At 44.3% G+C, this 23,595-nt stretch overlaps 1 protein-coding gene and 1 long non-coding RNA gene across 5 annotated transcripts in view; one reads left to right on the top strand and one right to left on the bottom strand.

Annotated features, from left to right (window-relative positions):
• Positions 1–3,429: 3,429 nt before the first annotated feature.
• Positions 3,430–4,947, bottom strand: LOC115032118 (uncharacterized). 3 transcript variants are annotated; one of them, XR_015048474.1, is made up of 4 exons: positions 4,886–4,947; positions 4,554–4,679; positions 3,858–4,464; positions 3,430–3,618 (listed from the first exon to the last, which is right to left on the bottom strand). It is a non-coding gene; the product is annotated as an uncharacterized LOC115032118 (long non-coding RNA). The 3 variants fall into 3 exon arrangements; XR_015048475.1 differs by having other exon boundaries at positions 3,858–4,051; positions 4,370–4,464; positions 4,554–4,886; XR_015048473.1 differs by having other exon boundaries at positions 4,554–4,886.
• Positions 4,948–5,010: 63 nt separating this feature from the next.
• Positions 5,011–23,595, top strand: part of Irak3 (interleukin 1 receptor associated kinase 3) — a 52,202-nt gene continuing 33,617 nt past the window's right edge. Inside the window, exons 1-2 of one of the 2 annotated variants that reach the window (XM_021174672.3) lie at positions 5,012–5,243; positions 22,890–23,072. In XM_021174672.3, coding sequence (XP_021030331.1) covers positions 5,111–5,243; positions 22,890–23,072 — 316 coding nt within the window. In that variant the 5' untranslated portion in view covers positions 5,012–5,110. Of the gene's footprint in view, positions 5,244–22,889; positions 23,073–23,595 lie in introns of both variants that reach the window. The other variant, XM_085843206.1, reaches the window with a different exon arrangement.

Genomic DNA, 23,595 nt, shown 5'->3' with positions numbered 1-23,595 from the left:
GGATGTCTGATGTGCAGAGAATCCAGCTGTATATAGAATGCATGGGAATTAAGCTACAGTCAATTGGTGATCGCTGCTGAGCACAAGGAAAGAAGGAAGGGAGGATGGTGGCAGAACTGACCCTGAATGTAGAAAGATACAATGTTCCAAAAACTGTGGACCACCAACAAATCTCATTACATCCTTTTGTTCCACTAGTGCTCCTTTCTGGTATCAGCAAAGGCTTTACTCAGAACAGAAAGGCATGGAAAGAAAGGGGAGGAGAGACAGGGTCTTAGCTGACTTGATCTCCTAGCCTACCTTAAAGCCCCTAGCTCTCTTCTTGAGAAAAGCATACTTTTACCAGGTGAGCATGATGACTCTGGGTAACAATATTTGAAAAAAAAACAACATTAGTATACTTAAAATCATTCTGACAATATGTAAAATCTTAGTCACGTACATCTCCCGTCTGCCTTAGCAAACAGACTTGTAGCCTCCTGCCTTAGTGGCCAGACTTCTGTCTGTGTTTAAACTGTTCAAGGTGTAACCTAGAGCCAGAACCTGAGAGAGATTTCAAGATGATAGCATATGTGGACTGCATAAATGTAAGGTGTATGTACATAAGTTAGTAAAATCTTAGATTCAAGCCAGCTTCTCTTTGGGCTTTAGCCAGGGTTGAGCATGTATATATTAAAGAGCCTTTTAAAAAATTAATCTCTAATGTTACAGAGCAACTTCTCAGTGGAAAGAAATACTAATTCTAGAACAACACAATTAAAAAACACATATTATTTTTTTCAATTCTAAAACCAGTAAAGACTTTACATTTTTTTCTTTTTGCTTCCTTTCTCTTAATTTTTCTTTCTTCCTCCTGCATGTCCTCCTCCTCCTCCTCCTCTACCAATATTCCTCCTCTTCCTCCTCTTCCACAATATCTCACTGTGTACATATCTCTGGTTCACCTGGAGCACACTATGTAAACCATGCTGGCTGCAAACTCATGGCCATCTACCTACCTCTGCCTTTCTAAGTGCTGGTTTAAAGGCATGTGTTACCATACCCCGTTTACATCTTCTTTTAAACTTAAGGAGTCTTGTTGACAATTTGGCTTTAATGGGCACAATTGTGAAAGTTTGTAAGATTGGCAGAATATTGAAAAGAGCACCCTAGCTTTTACAGTCCAAAGCAAATTCTCTAGGCATGATTTTTCTCCAGTGTTCAATAAACATTAGAATACCCACACACTGGAGTTGCTAGAGTATTAAGTGTGATACCACATAAAGCACACATAAGTTAAGGGTAACTCTCCTGCTTCATTGGCTGCCATAGGGTAGGTAGGATTTGGTAACTATTGAGAATTTGAAGAGCTTATCAGAGGGAGGGAGGGAGGGAGGGAGGGAGGGAGGGAGGGAGGGAGGGAGGGAGGGAAAGAAGGGTGTGAAAAGAGAGAGAAGAATGAACATAGCCATCAAAAAATAGACTCCTATGGTATTCCAATTCCACTCTCGGATGGAGAGGTCCCGGTGACTTTAACATGGATACATTTGGAGATAAGAACTCTGAGAAAACTGAGCCGGAAGAGCAGCATAGGTTTGTACATCCATAGGCTTCAGTTCCTGTCTATAAAAAGCAGGTAGCGTTGATACTTAGGCCAAGGAGTCCTCCTGTGGTTGTGACTGCGTGGCATAAGAAACTGCATTTCTCCCTCTTTGCTGGAATTTCTGAAATGGCGGGATTGCCTTTGTCTTATACCACAGTTGAATCTGCCTCCAGAGGTGATATGTGCTGAGTCCTTAGGCAGTTTGAAGAAACGTGCATGACACTCGTGCCAGAATGACTAAGAACATGAGTAACACGTTGGAACTGTCAACCACACCCTCCTGATATTTAGTACAATCTCATGTTCCAAAACTGAACCCTGGAACTAATCCCTGAGGTACTGGGGGTGAGGGTGGGGAATGACCTCATAAACCTCTCCTGGGTCTTGTGACTCATTCTAATGAATCAGAAAACTTGAAGAGTGTGATGGTTACTTAACTATCAAGTCGATACTGTCACCTGGAACCAGGATCCAGAGCCTTACAATAGGAAGCCAGATGAGCACTGGTGTATAGGCACTAATTCATTGGTCTCCACTCCTTTTTTTAAAAAAAAAAATAATTTTATGTGTACGGTTGTTTTGCCTACATATATGTCTGTGTACCAGGTGCATGCCCGATTTCTTTAGAAGTCAAAAGAGGCCTTCTAATTTCTTGGAAGTGGAGTTATGGATGTTGGTTTGCTGTCGTGTGATTGCTAGGAATCAGACCTGGGTCTCCTGGAGTAGCAAGCAGCTAGTGCTCTTGACCGTTGAGCCATGGTGTCTCTCTCTCTCTCTCTCTCTCTCTCTCTCTCTCTCTCTCTCTCTCTCTCTCTCTCTCTCTCTCTCCTCATGGCTGGAATGTAATGGAACTGGTGGCTTCAAGTCCCTGCTGCCTTTCCCACTCCAAAATGATGGACTGCGGCCCAGAATCGTGGGCTGAAATAAATCCTTTCTCTCCCGAATCTGCTTTCATCAGGGTGTTTTAATCCAGAAACAGGAAACAAAATGGAGACTGAGGGAACCTTACATGCATCCAAGCATACAATTGATGTCCTAGATTCCTTTGCGTTTAAAACTGGGCTACTGGCAGGCGGATTTCTGAGTTCGAGGCCAGCCTGGTCTACAAAGTGAGTGCCAGGACAGCCAGGGCTACACAGAGAAACCCTGTCTCGAAAAACCAAAAAAAAAAAAAAAAAAAAAAAAAAAAAAAAAACTGGGCTACTATTGAGCTACCGAGGTTTATCTAGCACACAGCTTGGAATCTGAAGATCGAAGATCGAGTAGCCATGTCTGTCCAGCCTCAGAACGCGACTGAGAAGTTACTTGAGAGCGTCAAGAGGCTTGTATGGAAGGGATCTTAACGCAAGAAAGAAGGCAGGCAACACGCTGAGGGAGCCGAGCCCTTCTTATCACAGCCGGCTCCCTTTGTAGAATGAAGCTCTCCTAGCTCATGACGTCATCCTTCTTCAAGCTTCGTTTTTCAATTGACAGCGGCAGGTAGTAATAGGACCGAGGCTGCCCAGAGGATGTGAGTGCCAATGCTGTGCAAGACATGGGTGGCATTGAGGAGAACCATTTGAGAGGTGTAAAGTGGCCCGATTGAGAGTAGGGTAAGAGAAAGTGGTGGTGAGACTACTCAACTCTATGAGGAAGAAAAATGCAGAACCCAAAAGACATTTTGTTTTGAAGGCCGAAAAATTAGTATCGTATTTATATTGTGATGGAGATGAGCCAGGCAAGTGAAGCAAAGTTAAAATCTCAGAGACAAACGACAACGGCTGTTCGCATTCCCTTCAGTTAGAAGGAAAGGGTTTTAGGATCCAGAGCGCTAGGAAAAGATGAGACTTATCTAGGGGACTAGACGGTTCACCTCTAGAAATGAGAAACACGTTTATTATGGCGTGGACAGGAAGCACTGAGAGTGCACGCTTGGCCACGTGGTTCCCAGCTGGTGTAGTGTAGTGACTTCACGCGATGGATTAAGTCATTGGAGGCGTGGCTTCGGAGGGTGTATCTTGCCCCCAATCTCCTTGCCTCATGCTGCATTAGAAGATCTGGTGATATGAACATTTTGAGTGTTTCTGTTATTGTTATGGTGAGGATATTAAACATTCCCTGACTGCCCATATACTAAAAGCTTGCTTGCCAGCCTACAGTGCTGATAGGCAACTAAACCGGAACCAGATGGGTCTTAATGCAAATAAATCAGATCCCTTGAAGGGAATTTTGGTACCCTGTCCCTGTCCCCCTCCCTCCCTCTCTCTCTCATTTCCTGCCGCCATGGATCACTTACGCTATGACACTTTGGCTTCACACAGACCTCAAAAGACATTGGGGTCAAGCAACCATGGACTGAAGTTCCGAGGTTGTGAACCAAACAACGTCTTCTTTTGAAGCTGCTCGGTGGGGCATTTTGTCAGAAAGCTAACACAACCACACATGGCGATTTCCTGTGCAGGCACACGTCTCGGGTTGCTTTTGTCTGGTCTAGAAAGTCAAAAAGAACCCTGTATCAATCTTCTCTCCCTCTGATGCTCAGCATGGTGGCATAGAGACCTTTTTAGGGGTGTAGCCTGATAAAACCGTAGTCGTTAGAATGAAGAGACTCAAGTTTTGCTCAAAGAGTTCTAACTTTGCCACTGTGGGTACTGAATGCCCAGGCACCATTGCTGACCGCCAGGGGGCGCTATTCCAAAGAGGAAGCTCTGAGAGGATTGATTGAAACAGGAGTTTGTTTTTCAGTGCCTGGTTATCGTACAATCTCCCACTTCATTTTCCTACCTCCTTTGTCAGTAGTATCCGTACCGTTCCTGCAGTGGGTCATTACAGCATAAACGGTAGAATACTTCAACACACCAACCAATGTTTCCTAAACTTCATGTTGCAAACTCGTAGAAGCACTGCGAGGAAAGAAAAGGAGACCTTAGTAAAACCAAGCGGCACGACGGCAGGGGTTGCCTTCTGCGGCAAGGATGAGCAGTTTGTTTACCCTGGTTTGGCCTGTTCGTTGTGGTTTTCTTTTTACGTCCATTTCGCCCGGCGTGTACACGTTTCTTTCCTTCCGTTTAAATTTATTTGGCAAAAACGTGTTTCTCGGTGAGCACGCATTTTTTTCCTGACGGGACAAAGAGAAACTTTTAAAAAAATGTAACGAAAACCTCTCAGATCCATCCTGGCCAGGAGGCCGCCCGTCCCACTGCAGCAGAGGGGTGGCGGCTTTCCCGGATTCCAGCCGCTGTCCCTCCGCCCTCATTTTCTTGGCTGGTCTCCTGGGTCATGACCCAAGACCGGGACGGACAGAACGGTTCGTAACAAGAGGACCTGGAGTGCGGCGCGCAGGGTCGAGGGACAGCGGCTAGGAGCAAGGGCAGCCCGGGTCTCGCAGGGGCATCCCTGGGGAGCGGCTCCCTACGTCACGTGGGGCCCGCCCTGCGACGGCGTGTTGCAAGCTCCGGGCAGCCGTCGTGGAGCTGAATTTCCGCGGTTGTGAAAGGCGGTGGCAGCGGCGACCTCCCTGCTTCTCTGCGTGGGGTCCGGGACTCCGCGATGGCCGGCCGGTGCGGGGCCCGTGGCGCTCTGTCGCCACAGTTGCTGCTCTTCGACCTGCCGCCCGCACTGCTGGGAGAGCTTTGCGGGATCCTGGACAGCTGCGATGGCCCGCTCGGCTGGCGGGGCCTGGGTGAGTGCGACTCAGACCTGTCGGTCCTCCCCCGCGAGGGACTCAGCAAACCCAGGGACCTGCCACTCACTCCCCTTCCCTCTCTGACAGTGGGGTACTGTTGTATCAAGTTAGGGGATCGGGTGCGTCAGATGTCAAGAAAGCATCCCGTGCTGGGAAGAGATTCTCGCTGCACTCGGTTTGCAGTGTGCGCATCAGTATGCAAATATTACCATATGCGGGGCATGGCTACTGGCTCTACAACCCCTACATCAGAGTTTTTTAATATTAAAACTTTTTTTTTTTGAGATGCCGCACAGTTGCTAGAGTGCTTACCTATGGATGTATGAAGCTGCATGTTCGATTCCCTAGCTTGGAATAAAACAGACAGTGGTAGTGCCAGCCTTTGAGAGGTAGAAGTAGACAGGACAGAGGTTCAAGAGCATCCTCTCTTTGTAGAGAGTTCCAAGCTGGCTTGGGCAACATGAGACCCCATCTCAAAAACAAAAAGCAAACCTTCTTTCCTTCCTTCCTTCTTTCCTTCCTTCCTCTCTCTCTCTCTCTCTCTCTCTCTCTCTTTCTCTCTTTCTTCCTTCCTTTCTTTCTTTCTTTCTTTCTTTCTTTTCTCCTTTCCTTCTTTCTTTCTTCCTTCCTTTCTCTCTTTTAGAACTTTAAGATATCTGTTCTTTGGTGTTTTTTTTTGTGTGTGTATCCTACACTCCTGTGGCATCTAGAGGACAACTTCCAGGAATCAGTTCTCTCCTTCCACCACGGGATCCTGGGACAGAACTCAGATGGCCAGGCATGCATAACCCACTTCGCTGTTTCCAATAAGTCTCCAATAATCTACAAGGGAAATGCTACTGTTTGCAGTGGATGTGATTTCCACTTTTCTTAATTAAATATATTTTGCTTATTTGCCAAATCTACTGCAATGAAATTGTAAAGAAAGCCTCTTCATGTTAATCTAGAAAGTCATCTTCGAAAATCCATTTTATGCAGATTTGGTAAACTGAGCAACTACATATTGTAAAGTGGTGATATAGTAACAAAAAAGCTCAGGCAAAGACTAGGCTTTGTTAAGTACAAGTGTTCTCTTTGGAGTTAGATGATGACTCATGCTGTTGTAGTTAGTGTTACTTGAAAATAAACATGAGTATTTTAAAGCAGCTTTATCTAAAATAGTGGGGTTTTTTTTCTTTGTGGTTGGCAAACAATATGTTTATAATTTCTGAAACTGTAACAGTTGTGTAAAAATGGTTTAGAGAATTGGGCTAAGGGTAATTGTTCAGTAGTAGGCTGCTTTCTTCAAATGAGGAAAGTCCTTGGCTCCATCCCTGGCTCCTAAACAACTTATTCAGTGAACATCTCAGAAAAGGCTACTTGGAATCAAGTCTTCCCAACTTCAGGAAGACGAAGCTGTTTCCATTTCCAGCCTTCATTTGAGAGAGAAGATTCCTCTCCTGTCAGATTGTTCCCTATTCAAGCTAGATCATGGCATAGTGAGTACTTGTGTCTATAAACTTACTAAGATTACTGCATTTTTTATATATCTGTTTTATTGGATATTTTCTTTATTTACATTTCAAATGTTATCCTCTTTCCCGGTCCTCCCCCACCCCCGAAATCCCTTTTCCTCTCCCCCCTCCTCCTGCTTCTATGAGGGTGTTCCTCCACCCACCCACCCACCCACCCACCCACTTCCACCATCTATGAGGACATCTATAGAACCTTCACAGGACCAAGGACCTCTCCTCCCATTGATGCCTGACAAGGCCATCCTCTGCTACATATGCAGCTGGAACTATGTGTACTCCTTGGTTGGTAGCTTAGTTCCTGGAAGCTCTGGGGCTGGGGAGAGGGAGTCTGGTTGGTTGATATTGTTGTTCTTTCTATGGGGTTGCAAACCCCTTCAGCTCCTTCAGTTCTTTCTCTAACTCCTCCATTGGGGACCCTGTGCTCAGTCCAATGGTTGGCTGTGAGCATCTGCCTCTGTATTTGTAAGGCTACTGCATTTTCAAGAACAATATTTTTGGTCCAGTGCTCAAGTGCAGATAGGGCCAGATCGTGTCATAGATGAATGAAGCCAGTGGGTGAGGGTCATGAATTCGGAAGAGCATGCGTCCTATTTAAAGGGAGCTATCGACACATCAGGACCTGGTTCCTGCTGCCTTTCAGGAAGCCCAGCTCCGTTAACTGGCTTCTTTTCTCTCACCTCCTGTCTTTCTCTATAGCACTAAATGACAAATACTTATGCCTCATAACCCCCCCCACACACACACACACACTTGTGAGTCAGATGTTGAAATCATTGCAAGTGATTCTACAGATAAGGACACTGGGCTACAAATTGTTTAAGTAAACTGCAGTTCATACAGTAGGAAGTGGCAGAGCCGGGACTTGAACTAAGGAAGTCTGTATCCAAGCATCATGCTTTTAACTACAAGCCACACTGCACACCTCCCCCAACTGCTATATTGCTTTCTTAGTGCATCTCACAGGCCCCTAAGACTGTAGCATTTCTGGCTTGAAAAAAAAAAAACCAAAAACAATTCAGTGTGCTGTTTATATACACAACTCTATTTTGCCCTTGTGGAAATAAATGAAGATACTCTATTCAAGTATGAGCCAGGGATATCTAGGTGGTCTGTGCAGCTAGGTGGGAGATTTTAAATTTGGGAGATAAAAATGGAGGCTTTACAACTAAGTGGGAGATTTTAGGCGTACATAGTTGGCTGTCTCTAGTTGGAGTAAAAATCTAGGCACCTATGGGTTCCCAATCAAGTCTTGGCAGTATAGGGCAAATGGCTGCGGGCTCCCTGGACTCACTGTCACAGGTAATTTTGGGATGCTTACTGGAGATAGCAGGTTGATTTCTTAGGTTCAAATTGATGCATGTTGTGGACCAAAACTCTCTCTCTATGGAGTATGGATATAATGCGTTTGCATAGTGATTCTCCTGGGGTTTACTCTTAATGTAGCTGTAACTGCCTGGGCAAGTGAGTGGCACCCTGGGCACCTCCCGTGCCTTGCTCGGATGAGGACAGAAAAGGAGGAGGTGCAGAAGGGGAAGTTAGGTCTGTGAGACAACAGGGAAGAAAGATGGAGGACTGAGCCTCGAAGCTGTGCTGAGATCTGAAGGAGTAGCTGAGCAAACTCTTATATGGGAGGCTCTGAGTTTGATGCCCTAGTACACGTGCATGTAAATGTGCATTGAGACAAAGCACACGGTCATGTGCATGTGCACTTGTGCGCTTGCGTGCGCACACACACACACACACACTCATGGGTGGGCAGTCTTTTTATGCACAAAGCAAGTGAGAATCTGAAGATACAGAGGGCCCCCGATTTCAAATGGAAAACAATTATTGTAATGATGGGGACCCTGTCCTAGGCTGATCATGATTTCTGAGGACAGTGACGAGGTGATTGGGCTACATTAGCAAAAACAGTTCAGACACAGGTGAGTCTCATAGCTGCCTCTGTGATGGGTTAAGTGTGTGTGGGATCAAGTAGCCTATTTGCTCACCTGCTAGCATCACCCACGCAAGACTTTTAATATACACACGCTTTGGTCTCTCTCCTGGAGCAGCTGATTCATACGTGTGGGTGGAAAGCCTAGCACACTGCATAGACCAGATTCCTCAAAGCACTTTGGTTGAGTGTTGTTATCAAAGTTAGTATAATTTCGAGATGGTACCTGGTCGATGGCGGTGACTGCTTGCTTTGCAGTCATCGTGACGTCATAATGGACACACAGAGCCTCTTGGAAGCATTCATTTATTTCATTACCATAGACTGCCAGTTAAAGTAGATCAAGGACAATTCACAGAGGCAAACCTCTCCACACCTAAGATATTCCTGGGAAAACTTGTATTGTTATTGTGTTATAGATTCTATGCAAGACTGTATCCTTTTTTTTTTTTTCTCTTTTAAAATGAAATAAGGAGCAGGAGGTGTGCCTCAGTGGTCGAGAGTGTGTAGTGCTCTTCCAGAGGACCTGGTAACTATTTCAGGTGACTCACAACCACCTGTAATGACCTGAAGTCCCCTGCCTCTGTTCTTCCTGTGTACCTGTGCTCCTGTGTACATAACCCCCAACATGTCCACATAGTTAATATTATTTAAAAAAAAAACTTTAAAAGTAAATAGATTATGCAAAATAGTCACTTAAAAATAAACAAATCGCATTTGAATATCTAATAAAGGTCTTCAATAAGAACAGTGATACTAACAGCTACCACTCTCAAGCATTTGCTGTCGCCTGGCCCTGTACTAAGTACTTTACATAGACTATCTCATGTACCTACTGTAAAAGTGAGACCCCATTCCCATTTTATTGATAGAAAAAAGAATGGATTGCTGGGGAGTCTAAGTGACTTGCCTTGAGGGAACTTAGCGACCAGCAGGGACTCTGGTGAGATGATCGCACTTCTGAACTCATCTTTTCCTCCCCTTTTAGTTTCAAAAATCGAATGGTTTTACCTCTTAACACAGCTTTATGTGGGGACTGGAGAGATGGCTCAGTGGTTAACAGCACTGGCTTCTCTTCCAGAGGTCCTGAGTCCAATTCCCAGCAACCATGTGGTGGCTCACAACCATCTGTAAAGGGATTGGATTTCCTCTTCGGGTGTGTCTGAAGTCAGCTACAGTGTACTCACATACACTAAATAAATAAATAAATAAATAAATATTTTTTTAAAAACCAAACAGCTTTATGCTTGTGGTAAGGGTACAGGAGATGATAGAGAGTTCCCATGTATCCTCTGCATAGAAGTTCTACCACGAAATCTGGGCCCAGAATCTCCCATTACTAGTATTTCACATGAGCATGGTATGTGTGTTACAACCCTGACATGTAATCATTTGACTGAAGTCCATATTCCGTTCACACTCCTTTCATTTTTTTCCCAGACTCCCAATCCTCTTTTGGACTCCATCCCAGCCCTCCCCCTGAGTCACCACGTCACAATTCCGCACACACACTCTTTCTCTTTTGAACTGTCTCATCTCAGGCTGGTTTTGGATGATCTTGACAGTTCTGAGGCGCGCTTAGTGCTTGTTTTAGTCAGAGTTTCTATTCCTGCACAAAACACCATGACCAAGAAGCAAGTTGGGCAGGAAAGGGTTTATTCAGCTTACACTTCCACATTGCTGTTCATCACCAAGGAAGTCAGGACTGGAACTCAAGCAGGTCAGGAAGCAGGAGCTGATGCAGAGGTCATGGAGGGATGTTACTTACTGGCTTGCTTTCCCTGGCTTGCTCAGCTTGCTTTCTTATAGAACACAGGACCACCAGCCCAGGGATGGCACCACCCATAATGGGCCCTCCCTCAACCCCATCACTAATTGAGAAAATGCCTTACAGCTGGATCTCATGGAGGCATTTCCTCAATGGAGGGCTCCTTTCTCTGTGATAACTGCAGCTTGTGTCAAGTTGACACACAAAACCAGCCAGTACAGTGCTCCTCGATTGAGATTTATCGGTGCCTTAATCATTATTACAGTAAGGTTATGAGTCTGGGGGGATAAAAATCACAGAGGTAAACGGCCATTTTCAGCACAGCTTAACAAGGGTCTATACTCCTGCTTCCTGGCCCTGGCATTCCCCTATGCTGGGGCATAGAACCTTCACAGGACCAAGAGCCTCTCTTCCCATTGATGACCAGCAAGGCCATCCTCTACTACATATGCAGCTAGAGCCATGAGTCCCACCATGTGTTTTCTTTGGTTGGTGGTTTAGTCCCAGGGAGCTCTAGAGGTACTGGTTAGTTCATATTGTTGTTCCTCCTATGGGGCTGCAAACCCCTTCAGCTCCTTGGGTCCTTTCTCTAGCTCCTCCACTGGGGGACCTTGTGCTCCGTCCAATGGATGGCTGTGAGCATCCACTTCTTTGTCAGGCACTGGCACTGGCAGAGCCTCTCAGGAGTCAGCTATACCAGGCTCCTGTCAGCAAGCTCTTGTTGGCATCTGCAATAGTGTCTGGTTTTGGTGGTTGTTTATGGGATGGATCCCCAGGTGGGGCAGTCTCTGGATGGTCATTCCTTCGGGTCCATACTTCTGATGCATCTCTGCCTGCATTTACCATGACGAAGGCAGTGTCTGTTGGGTACCCACATTATAAAACCTCTCTTTCTCCTCCTCTTTCCACATTGTCCCTTTCAGAAGGAGGTGCTGCGTGTTCTCTTTCCTTCAGGAGCAGCCAAGCATCCCCTCCTGAAGACAGAACAAAGCCTTTGACCTCAGTGTCATGTCTCACATCTTAAAACTTCTTTTTAAAAGATTTATTTATCTATTTTATGTATATGAGGACACTGTAGCTATACAGATGGTTGTGAGCCTTCATGTGGTTGTTGGAAACTGAATTTTTAGGACCTCTGCTCTCTCCGGTCAACTCTGCTCGCTCAGTCCCTGCTTACTCCAGCCCCAAGATATATATATATATATATATATATATATATATATATATATATATACTGCTGACTTCAGACTCACCAGAAGAGGGCATGTGGTTGTGAGCCACCGTGTGGTTGCTGGGAATTGAACTCAGGACCTTTGGAAGAGCAGTCAGTGCTGCTAACCACTGAGCCATCTCGCCACACCTTACGAAGCTTTTGCTAGATCGTACTTCAACTCAAAGCTACCAGCCCATTTGTCCCTTCTCCCTCAGAAGGGCTCTACATGGTCTACTGCCTTTATCCTCTCTGGAACCTTCTCTGCTTTGGCTTCCATCTCTCCCTGGTCCTGTTGCCACTCCTCCCTAGCGTGGGAGAAGGCGGTGCTCATTTCCCAGGCTCCATATTCTTTGACACAACGGACTGTCCTTTCTCCACAGAGCGCTCTGAGTTTCTAGAGCCACATGCCAGTCTTCTTTTCCTCCCTTTGTGACAGATGGTTCTCTATCGTTTGTGGTGCCTCTGGGCGAATCCATGGCTCACTCTCTACCAAAATCTATTAAGATGTCGCTAACTCCCAACTGTCTCACCTGGGTCTTTATTAAATGTCGGCTCCACCCTTCTATTCACCTACTGGATAGATGTCTTCAACTTAACACTCAAAGATTGTCTCTCCTCCACCCTACCCCCCCCCAAAGCATTCCCATTTTAATGAATAGCAACCCCCACCTTTCATTTATTTAGGCCAAAAGATTAATATTTTGTAACTTCTCCATTTCCTCACCACCCCCTCTCACCCCCAAACCACATCCCGTCTCTAAGCAACTGATATGTTGTTGGTTTGTGCAGTTTTGATCTAACTAGTAATATAACCACTTACCGCAGCCACCACAGCCTCTGTCATTTACCTGGGTCAGGTGGCTGTCTTGAGTCAGATTCCTTGGTGTTTCTCAGATCCTTTTTCAGAACAGCTGTCCGTGAGCCTTTTACACATGCAACTAATGCCTCTTCAATCCTAACCCTGTGGTAGTTCTCTACTTCACCTTGGGTGAACCTGCAGCTCCTCCGTAAATCCTCTTCCCCGTCTCTCTTCAATGGTGACTCTTTGTTTCTTGAGCATACAGGGCAGTTGTCCTGTGGACAACCTCGAGGTATCTCTCTTCACCTGCTCTGTGCTTCGGCTGCCCCTGGCTGCTTCTTGGACTCCCAAGCCAGGCCGTAGTGGCGCACGCCTTTGATTCCAGCACTCGGGAGGCAGAGGCGGGCAGATCGCTGTGAGTTTAAGGCTAGCCTCGTCGACAGAGTGAGTTCTAGAACAGCCAGGGCTCCCCAGAGAAACCCCGTAAACTCGAGCCTCCCTTACGCTCTTTTCTTCCCTTTTACTCTCATCTCTTCCACGTCTCGCTTCATTGTCCATCCAGAAATACGCTTCATAGTAATGGTCCTTCTTGACTGTCAACCTGATTGGATTGGGAAGCACCTTAGGGCACGGAATAAAGGGCTGGAGTCAGACATTTCGTCTCCTTATACTCCTAGGCAGCCCTGAACAGAGCTGCCGGGCTCACCACACCCTACCCCAGGGTTCTCAGCCTCCCTAAAGCTGCGACCCTTGAATACAGTTTCTCATGTTGCAGTGAGCCCCAACCATAAATTATTTTCTTGGCTAACTTCATAGCTGTAAATTTACTACTGTTATGAACCAAAATGTAAACCTTTGTGTTTTCCTATGGATTCCGGCGCCAGAACTCCCAAAGGGGTCGCGACCCACAGGTTGAGAACCACTGCCCTAAACAGCGCTAGCCTGAAATCTCTGAGCCTGTGAGCCCAACAGGTTTCCTCTCCTTAGGTTATTTTGCTCAGATTCTTTGTCATAACATCACAGAGTCTGAGCAGCACAGCCCAGGCAAGGCAACTATTCCGGTTTTTTGTTTGTTTATGTTTTTAATTTGTCTTATCTCACACGGTGTCTCTCTTAGCATTTAACACAAGAGCTGGAAGGGAACATTCTGTTGTGTGTCCAAAACCGAGTCGATGGGATCATTTTTAAACAAGTAAAATCCTTACTAGGTAAAACGTTCAACGAAGACGGTGCTAGAATGGTACTGTTACCGGCTCCAGAAGATTTTCCAAGTTAGTCTAGAGCAAACTTACATAAAAGTCGTAAGGAAGACCAGCACAGGAAAGCCGTGTGGGAAAGCAGCATTGGTCATTATCAGTCAATGACATTACACAGAGTTAGTTGTTCGGGACCTTGCTCTGTAGACCAGGCTGGCCTCAAACTCAGAGATCCTCCTGCTGCTGCCTTAGGAGTGCTGACATTAAAGGTGTGCACCACGTTGCCTGGCTAATGTTACTCAGACTCTAAATTTCAGGTTGACATGCTAATGTGAGGGTGGCTTCTTCTCCTGTGAGCACCCAAGGGCGGCTACCTTCAAGTCCCTATGTGGGTCTAGCAAAACCTACAGGTGGAGAGACATTTGTGGTGGTGACAATCCTACTCAGATACAAAATAAAAAGTGCACATGTGCTTATGTGTAGATAAGGACTATTTCTTACAAAATTGATACACTCGTGTTGACACTGTCTGGTATGAGAAATGTATAGGTAACTGACACATTGGGATTTTGTTTTTATTGCTTGGGGATTTAAAAAGATTCTAAGACTGGCTGTTCTTGCTGTTGCCGAAACCAAACCTATTTCTTTGTGTGTTTTGTAGAAAACCTGAAAAGAAGCCTCTTTGTTTTCCCATTAGGTTGCCTAAAAACAAACATTGAGATCACTATCTTAACTTCGTAAGGCTTTGGCAAGCGGTTGCATGCAAATACAGAGATTGCAAACTGGGGTGTGTTGCGTTATTCTAAAAAAACCCCTCCAGAGACATATTTGCATATGGAGACATGATTTCTGTAACTGAATTCCCCAGTGGTTAGCACTATCTAGACAATTCTGCCTGCTCAAAATGGCCTGCCGCGACCTTGGAGCATCTAGTGATACTTATACTCCAGGTAAATAGAGTTATCGACTTCTCAGGCCCATCCTTGTGACTTATATTGTACCCAGGTCCCTTTCAGAAAGATCTGTCTTCTGTCTTAGTCAGAGTCCTCTGGAGTCACAGAACTTAAGGAATGCCTCTATAGATTAAGGGAAATCAGCTGGATGCGTTACAGTCTGCAGTCCAGCTAACCCAACAATGGGCAGCTGTGAAGGGAAAGGCCAAGAATCTAGTCGCTAACGGCTCAGTCCCAGGAGGCTAGGTGTTTCCGCTGGCCTTCTGTCTAAGCTGGAATCCTGAAGGAGTAGGTTCCAATAGGTGTGTTAGCAAATAAGTAAAGCGGGCAAAGATAAAGAAAGCCTTCCTTTCCCGTTGTTCTCATGTAGGCCTCCAGCAGAAGGTATGGCCCAGATTAGAGGTGTGCACCCCCCGTTCCTGGACCTAAGTTGTTGTTTACTTGGATCTTGCTCTGTCCCAGGCTGGCCTTGAACTCATTGATCTGCTGGTCTCTGTCTCCTGGGATTAAAGGTTTGTACGACCTTGCCTGCTGGGCCTAAGCTTTTCATGGCCACTATCCTTCAAAATCTGCATCCAAAGCCTGTGTCTTCCAAAGCCTCAAGCTCTGGATCACAAGCGAGCCTTCTATTTCTGGATTGTTGTTCCCACCGGATACAGTTAAGTTGACCACTGGGTACAGCCATCACACCTTCCAAGACAATGGTTTTCAACAAGTACGGCCCATTTTTCTTACTTTATATTTTTAATTTAGAACGCTCTTTAACAACACATTTAAGCATCAGGAATTTTCCTCTTTGATTTTTTGATTTTGATTTATGAAGCAATAAAGTCCTACATTCGGAAGAGAAGGAAGGAAGTATTGGGGGAAAGCAAGATTGCAGAATGTAGCTAACTTACCAAGAGTTTGCATTCCTGTTGCAACAAATCCGAGTTATTGTTTTATAGAATTGGATTTAAATGAATTATACATTTTACGGTTGTGGATAATTAGTCTTTCTTTAGTGGTGTTTCTATTCAAAATTCATTATCTTTAGGGAAAAGCTATTAACGTTGCACCATGAATCACCGGTAAGAGAAAGAGAAAACATATTTAATTTCTAGTCCTGGAAGCAATTCATGCATGCAGGCAGGCAGGCAGTATTGATTCGAACAGCGTTGCTAGTCTCTTACCAAGAACTCCTACAGAAAAAAACTTCCTCCCTAATCTAGCTCTCCTTACACTCTGCCCAGCTCAGTGTTATGTAGCTGAAACATACCAGTTCACTCACACCTCAGCTGAGTCTTGGGTGCATATTTTAAGGAAGGAAGGGCTGCTTGGCAGGAGGGAAGAGCCCAGGGTCACGCTCTGATGCCCTTTTAAAACGGAAATCTAGCAGTTTTTAGAAAGAAAGAAAGAAAGAAAGAAAGAAAGAAAGAAAGAAAGAAAAAAGAGGAAGGGAAATGAGGATTGGAACCTAGGAAAGCCGGTGTCTCTGGGCTTTGGAAAGTTAGCCGGTTTCCTTAATCCCTGTGCGTTGTTTCTTTGCTCTTTGTGAGAACTTTGAGCCATAAAACAATGCGTAGTCTCTGTGTGTACAGCTGGAGCTACCAACTGCTACTTTCTAGACATTTGAGGTCAGTCTCGTTGCTGGTGGGATAAATTCTCAAATTCTCGTGCCTGTACTCAGGGTTTCTTGCATTGTCATTTGGCAAAAGTGAATTGAACATCGTCGGTACTGGCATGTGACATACTAAGGTGATGAAAACTTTCCTGGGCCGCTTCTCTCTGAACCCAAGTTCTAAGCGTTCCCTTTTCTTTACTCGGTGACACTTCCTCCTTTGTGAACTTTGTGGGTTTCCTTCCCACAGACCTTGTCTTCATCCCTCAGTCTGAGCTAACCTCGCCCTAGCTGCTCCTGCTTCGAGGCTGGCACTCACTTCCCATCCCTTCCCTGACTGCAGTGGCTCAAGGCAGGGTCTTTCTTTCTCTGTCCCCTGAAAATTATGCCCTTGGCCATATCCCTAAGATGTAAAGTACAAGGGAACCAACCTTATTTATTTAAAGAAAAAATGCAAAACCTGTCATCAGTTTTAGAAATAACATTATTAATTTGTGTGGTGCGCTATGCCCAATACCCTGAAAATGGTAATAATTAGAAAATTAACTTTCTAATGGCTGAAGAAAAACCCCACACACTGGGAGCACTTTCCTTGGAATGTTACTCTGAGAGTAGAAAGTTTTCTAAAGAAGACAAGTAGTTCTTTCGCTTTAGGGGTTTTGTTGTTGTTGTTGTTGTTGTTTATTCTTGTTCAGTATTAGGTTCTTATCCCAGGGTCTTGAGCATGGTGATTTATCTGCCACTGACCACCATCAAAAAACAAAGGGGATTTTGAAGTCAGTGCTCATTACAATCTTAAAAGCAGACAGAGAAAGTGCAGACAAATTGTGTAAACATTTTAGTTAGGTAGCAGTTTGAAATCATTCGTAGTCCATGACTCACTGAAGTTGCCGTGTGTGCTAATGGCAGAGCTGCCACTAAACACTCATCTTCCTGTGGGAACCCAAGGTACATAGTCATGCTCCATTTTGATGGGAGACTATTGTCCCTGGAAGTCGGGAACTGTGTGTACAGAGTTTGCAGTTGATTTGTCATGTTTTCCAATGGAAATTCCCCTGGGCAGCATCCACTGGCTAATGCCTCTTTAAGAATGAGCACTTATTTAGAAATAATAATTGCTTTAAACTAAATCAGGGTTCCTGAAACTCCCTGTGTAGAGATCCATCCCTGGTGTCTCCATCTTTATTTAGGAACCTGTTCCCCTGCTCCATTCCTACTTGGTGCCTACAGTTACTATAATAAATGGCACAATGAAGAGAAGAACGGTGTTTAAATGACAGTAATTTGCTCTTAAGAGCTTGTCGAGATAGCTAAGTAAACTATTGAGGAAAACCATGCTTTAACCAAAAGGAAAGATGAGTTTGATGTAGGATTAACAGCAGTGGCCACCTCTATGTAAACATAAGGACCACACAGTGCAGCGGCAAAGGCATCTCCTGCAGGATGACCTAATTGAGGACTACCTGAGAGACCAAGAGTTGCTGACATAGACAATGCCAGTGTTGAGAAGAGATACTTTCTTGGGACCAATAGGGCATGGGTGGAGGGTGTTAAAGGAGCTTGCAGCAGCACTCAGATGAGCTTGCTGCAGTGTTTCTCACCTGCTTCCAGATCTGTGTCTTTGATTCCAAGCCATCTCACCTCCAACCCCCAAGGGCAGGTAGGGTCAGGTGGTGAGCTGTCCAGGGCACAGGCAACAGTTTGAGAAAGAGACAAATTACCCATCAGTTTCTTTTCTTTTTTAAAAATATTTATTTATTTTATGTCTATGAGTACATAAGAGTCGCTCTCTTCAGACACACCAGAGGAGGGCATCAGATCCCATTACAGGTGGTTGTGAGCCACCATGTGGTTGCTGGGAATTGAACTCTGGAAAAGCAGTCAGTGCTCTTAACCGCTGAGCCATCTCTCCAGCCCCACCCATCAGTTTCTTTATGTGAGACAGCATTGAATTTGCCTATAAAACACATAGTCCTCTCATACACTTTACACCCGTTTTGTAGATTATTAATAATACACAAGTCAACATAAATAAGTAAACACTCATGCTGTATGATTTAGGGACAGAAGTAAGAACACAGCTGAGCATGTTTAATGCTGATTTTGATTGTAGGGTCAGGGATGAAACCCTGGGCCTTGGCAAAGCAGGTAGACACTACCACTGGCTTATATCCCCAGCTCCTGGTAGAATTAAAAATTTTTATATGAGAATTTCATAATGCATATAATGTGTCTTCTTTTTATGAACGCATCCCAAATTTCCTCCCTTCCAATTTCTTCCCTAGCCTCCCCATCCCGAGTCCCCCCAAACTTCGTGAGATCTTATCTCTAAACTGGATGAGTGCCTTCATTGAGGCCAGTGTGTAGCTAGGTGAAGGGCCATCTACTGGTGGCTTCTGGGGGCCGTGTGCGTGCTTCCCTGAATTCATCCCTCTCTCATACCTCCTTGGCTAGATGTGGAGCTCTGCCAGTCTCCCCCCCCCCCCCCCAATCCCTGTTGGGAGTTGATCTGGCTTGATCTTGTACAAGTCTTGTGCATGCAGTTACAGCCACTCTAAATTCCTATGTTCAGCTTCCTTGTTGTGTTTGGACGATACTGGTTCACTACAGTTATCCGCTCAGTCTGGCTCTTACCGTCTCTCCACCCCTTTTTCTGTGAAGATCCCTGAACCTTGGGGGGCGGGGGGGGGATGTGATATAAGTGTCAATCAATTTCATAAGTCTCTGTTCTCTGCATGTTGTCCATTTGAGTGTCTCTGTGTTGCTACTCAGCATCTACTGGAGAAATAGACCTCTCTGATGGGGCTGAGAGATGCACTAATCTATGGGTATAAAAAGAAGAACCTTCAAGGACATTTATTATGTTTATTTAGCAGAACAATAGCTTCAGGTTCTTTTCTAGGGTCTATTGCTTGCCCAACCATGGGGTTCTTGGTTCTGAATGGTACCAGGCATGAATACTGTCTTGTGGAGTGAACCTTAATCCAATCAGAAGGTGCTTGCTAACTCCTCTAACACTCTCCTCACTCTTGAACCAGTGGGTGTACTTGTCAGCCCACACTCACTGCTGTAGGTCCCAGAGCTCCAGGTGGGTAAGCCTATTGAGTGCTAATCTGGTAGCTACACAGCACTATGAAAGCTAAGCCAGAAGGGATGAACCCCCCAGATAATCACCAGCTTGGCTTTTCAGTGTTTTATGACTCAAGTATGTGATGTACGGGCAATAGAGAGTCTTGCCGTGAATTGCTTGACACAACTTTTAAAAATACTTTTACATTTACTTAGTTGAATTCTCGGGTACAGAGCTCACAGATAAGAAGAGCCAACTGTATATTAAAATAATATTACTGCCTCTTGCCAAAGTTTTGCCTAAAAGACCCCTCCCCATCTTTTTTTTTTTTTTCTTCCTGTAATGGTCATACATCTAAAACATATTTGAGATCTGTAGTTCTGGCCTCTTTGTAAGACACCAACCCTTAAAAAATCACACACACACACACACACACACACACACACATACATATATATATAGTTGTATATATTGTTCATTACAGACTACTCATGCCTCCAAGTTGCATGTCTCACTTACCCACGCACTTAATATGTAATCACAAAAGCTGACACTATCTTTCACTCTATTTCAAAACAAGACATCACTTAAACGACAAGAAGATTCAAGGTGCACAGTTGTGTGTATCAGTCAGGATAGACTATGTTGTGTGTATCAGTCAGGATAGACTATGTTTCGTGTATCAGTCAGGATAGACTATGTTGCGTGTATCAGTCAGGATAGACGATGTTGTGTTGTGTGTTGTGCTACAGTAAGAAGCAGCACTGAGACCTCAGCGGCTTAGCTCAGCGTGACCGCGCTTTATCAGCTACCAAGAGGAGCCCTGAGGGTCCAGTACATCTGTACTCCATGTGCTGACCCAGCATGCCACGTTGTGCCAATCCTGAATCACCCAAAGTTGGCATGTCCTTGTACTGTGCTATGACTGGAATAAAATCCTGGTGAATTGTACCCTGAATCTTCAACACTGGTAGAAATGACACTTGGCCATTCATAACTGTACTAGGCAGTGAAATTCAGTCTTCAACAATGGAGTAGACGATCGGGAATGCTTTGGTGACTACTGATGGGCAAAGTCAGTTTGGACTCAAAGAACAGGGAGGAGTTGTGGTTTTGTATTATCTCCCTCGGCTTTATGGTTTTTCTGAGAATATTAACAAGGCTATAAAGTACAAGTAAGCTGTGTATGCCAGCAAAGGCTCACTGAAATGGAAACGCGGGGGCAGAGACTACCATATTAAATCAGAAACACCTATCTCTTTAATATGATTTCGAACACTATAAATGAAAAAGAGCAACTCCCTAAAAATTTAACAGCCCCAAAATTGGTTTTAAACAGAAGAAGTCTTCATAAAGTTTACCGTTGTTATCAGATCTGAGTCCCTGTTAGCCTGGTAAAGAATATCATCTTTTTTTCACTGCTGTTAATGCTGGAGGGTTTATTCCACATTTGAATGTGGCAGAAAGCAAATGTTGTGAGTTCCAATAACTGGTCATGGTAGTGTATCAGGATGCCCACGATTATTCTCAGGTGGTAACTGACTTTCATTCATAGACCTATGTATAGGACCCTAGCTTTTATAGTCTTTCTTGGAGGAAAAGGCATGGTGGGGTGGTACCATGATCATCTGCCATCTCCAAACACACCACTTACCTTAGAACTCAGCGGGATTGCGCTAACCTGGGTTATTCCCACAAGAACAAATAAGTTTCCCCTTCCCTCAGCTTCCTTCTCTCTTCCTTCTTTCTGCTTTTCAGTGCACTTAACATTTTGCAGTTGTGCAGTGAGGCGGCACAAATTTTCATTTGGTAAATCCTATTAAACTCAGGCACCATAAAAGCAGTACTTTGGTACCCAGATCTTAGCTTTCAGTTACACAAATGTTCAACACCAAGACAGTATAGAACAAATATTTAAACAAATATTGCATAAGTATAAATTTAATGTATTACAAGTGAGTAATAACCACAAAGAAGAGGTGAGGTAAGACAGGATTAACCTAAGCAGGTGGTAAACAACATCTTAACTGGATGCTTTTTGGCTCAGGGCAGCAAGAGCTATTGTACTTCAGTTTAGTTCCCATATTTCTCACAAGGGTGTCTCAACAATTTGGAAAGTACGTGATGGTTACAGTAAGGCCAAATAAGTAGAAATAGTGTCAGTAACAGGAGCAAAGTTTCTTTCTTTCTTTCTTTCTTTCTTTCTTTCTTTCTTTCTTTCTTTCTTTCTTTCTTTTTTTTTTCTTCTGGTTTTTGAAACAGGGTTTCTCTGTATAGCCCCGGCTGTCCTGGAACTCACTCTGTAGACCAGGCTGGCCTTGAACTCAGAAATCCACCAGCCTCTGCCTCCCAAGTGCTGGGATTAAAGGCGTGCGCCACTACCGCTTGGCTCAGGAGCAAAGTTTCTTGCTGTTCAAGAACAAAGTTCCAAGGAAGAACATGTAACCTGTGGTATTATATTCAAACCTGTGGTATTATATTCAAACCAGGGGTACCAGAATAGACACTTAGTTTGTAATGTGCAAGCACACAGGCTGAGAATATAGACACTGGATCAGTGCACATGAAAGCATTTGCCAGCTATATTTGCTTCTAGGGTCTGTCGGAGACAAAGCTCGAGTCCTATCTAGCAAGTAGACCTTAGCTTTCCAAGTAGACAGCTTTCTACCATTCCTGGTAGAGAAAGTACAGTTCTTTGAGCAAGCGATTAACTTCAGCCTCGCAGAAGGGGAAAACACACAAATGAGCTGAGAACACTGTGGAGAGCCAGAAAATGAGGAAGTGCTAAAAAACCTATAGACCTTGCCAGAAGACAAGAACCCACTTAGATGGACACACAAAACAGCTTCAGCAGCAACATAATACTATTAGATTTTACCCTTTAGAACCAAATGTCCGTAAGTCCATTATGATATACATTAAGAGCAGAGTGAATAAATAAATAAGACTGCACAGTTTGTTGCAAAAAAATATTGTTAATGAATAAGACGGAAAAGATCATCATTAAGCAAACGTGTTGTAGTAGTAATTGTGATAAACAAGATCTATTGAGCAGCATAAAAAAAAATCTGAGCAGTGTCTTCTCCTTAGTAGGTAAAAGGATAACCTGTAACAGAGAGACTCTGCAGGCAACATTGTAACAAAGTACTGCAGTAAGCAGGCCTGGAGATAAGATACTCTTACCACAGCCCTGGACCGTGTACACTGAAGATACACTGCCATCCACTGGCCTGAAGGATAAGGAAAAGATACACTGTCATCCACTGGCCTGAAAGACAAGGAGCCAGAGAGCAGAGCAGACGCAGAGGTGAAGAAATGCAATGCAGAAACTCAAGAACTGGAGAGGAGACAGCTCCACTAGTGAGACAGCAGGCAGAGACTAGAGAGACTAAGGTTCACTTGTTACTAATTCTCACAAGTTTGTCCTGGTTAGTCCTGTGGATACAGGTGGCAGGGCAGGAGTATATAATACATTAGCTCCAAATAAAACCTTACAATTCAAATAGAATAAAACATACACGGTGACAAGACAAATCCCAAGTATATGAATAAAGGTAGTCTATTCCTGTCTTCTTTCTGTTGCAATTTCCACAGCGGAGCGACTTTCAAACAGCTGGCTGGATGTTCGTCATATTGAAAAGTACGTAAACCAAGGTAAAAGTGGAACAAGAGAATTGCTCTGGTCCTGGGCACAGAAAAACAAGACGATCGGCGACCTTTTAGAGGTTCTCCAGGACATGGGGCATCAACGAGCTATCCACTTATTCATCAACTATGGTGAGCATGTTCTCATACTGAGGCTCTCTATCCATCCGATGGGGACTTATCATCTCTAAATATAAGGAGTGTACTTCCCACAGACACTGGCCTGCCTTGCTGTCTGTCAGTGACCTGTTGCTTGTGAGTGTGACACTTTCTTCCTTCATACCTTAACAATACGATACATTCCTTTCTAATTTTCTTGGTTTTGTTTTGAAGACTGGCTTGGAACTTGCTATGTAGACCCTTCTGACCTTGAACTCACAGATGTCTGCCTCCTACTCCTTCCTGAGTACTAGGATTAAAGTCATGCCTCACTCCCCTGGCAGCTATAGGACTTTAACATTTCATTCAGTAACTGAAAACATCAGCTTTTTGTCTAAAGCTCAGAATAAGAATCAAAATATGTAAATAAAATACATATAATGTTATTTTTATTTAGTTTAATATTAAAAGCTAGCAACAACATTGGATGTCCCAGTTATAGACAATACAATAATTGGGTTTTCTCTGAATGTAAATGATACCTCCAGAATAAAGT

This window comes from Mus caroli, unplaced genomic scaffold (assembly GCF_978045245.1).
Source record: "Mus caroli unplaced genomic scaffold, Mus_caroli_1 scaffold_9, whole genome shotgun sequence".
NCBI lineage: Eukaryota > Metazoa > Chordata > Mammalia > Rodentia > Muridae > Mus > Mus caroli.
The sequence above is the reverse complement of the archived record's forward strand: the minus strand, read 5'-3'. Positions and strand labels throughout refer to the sequence as shown.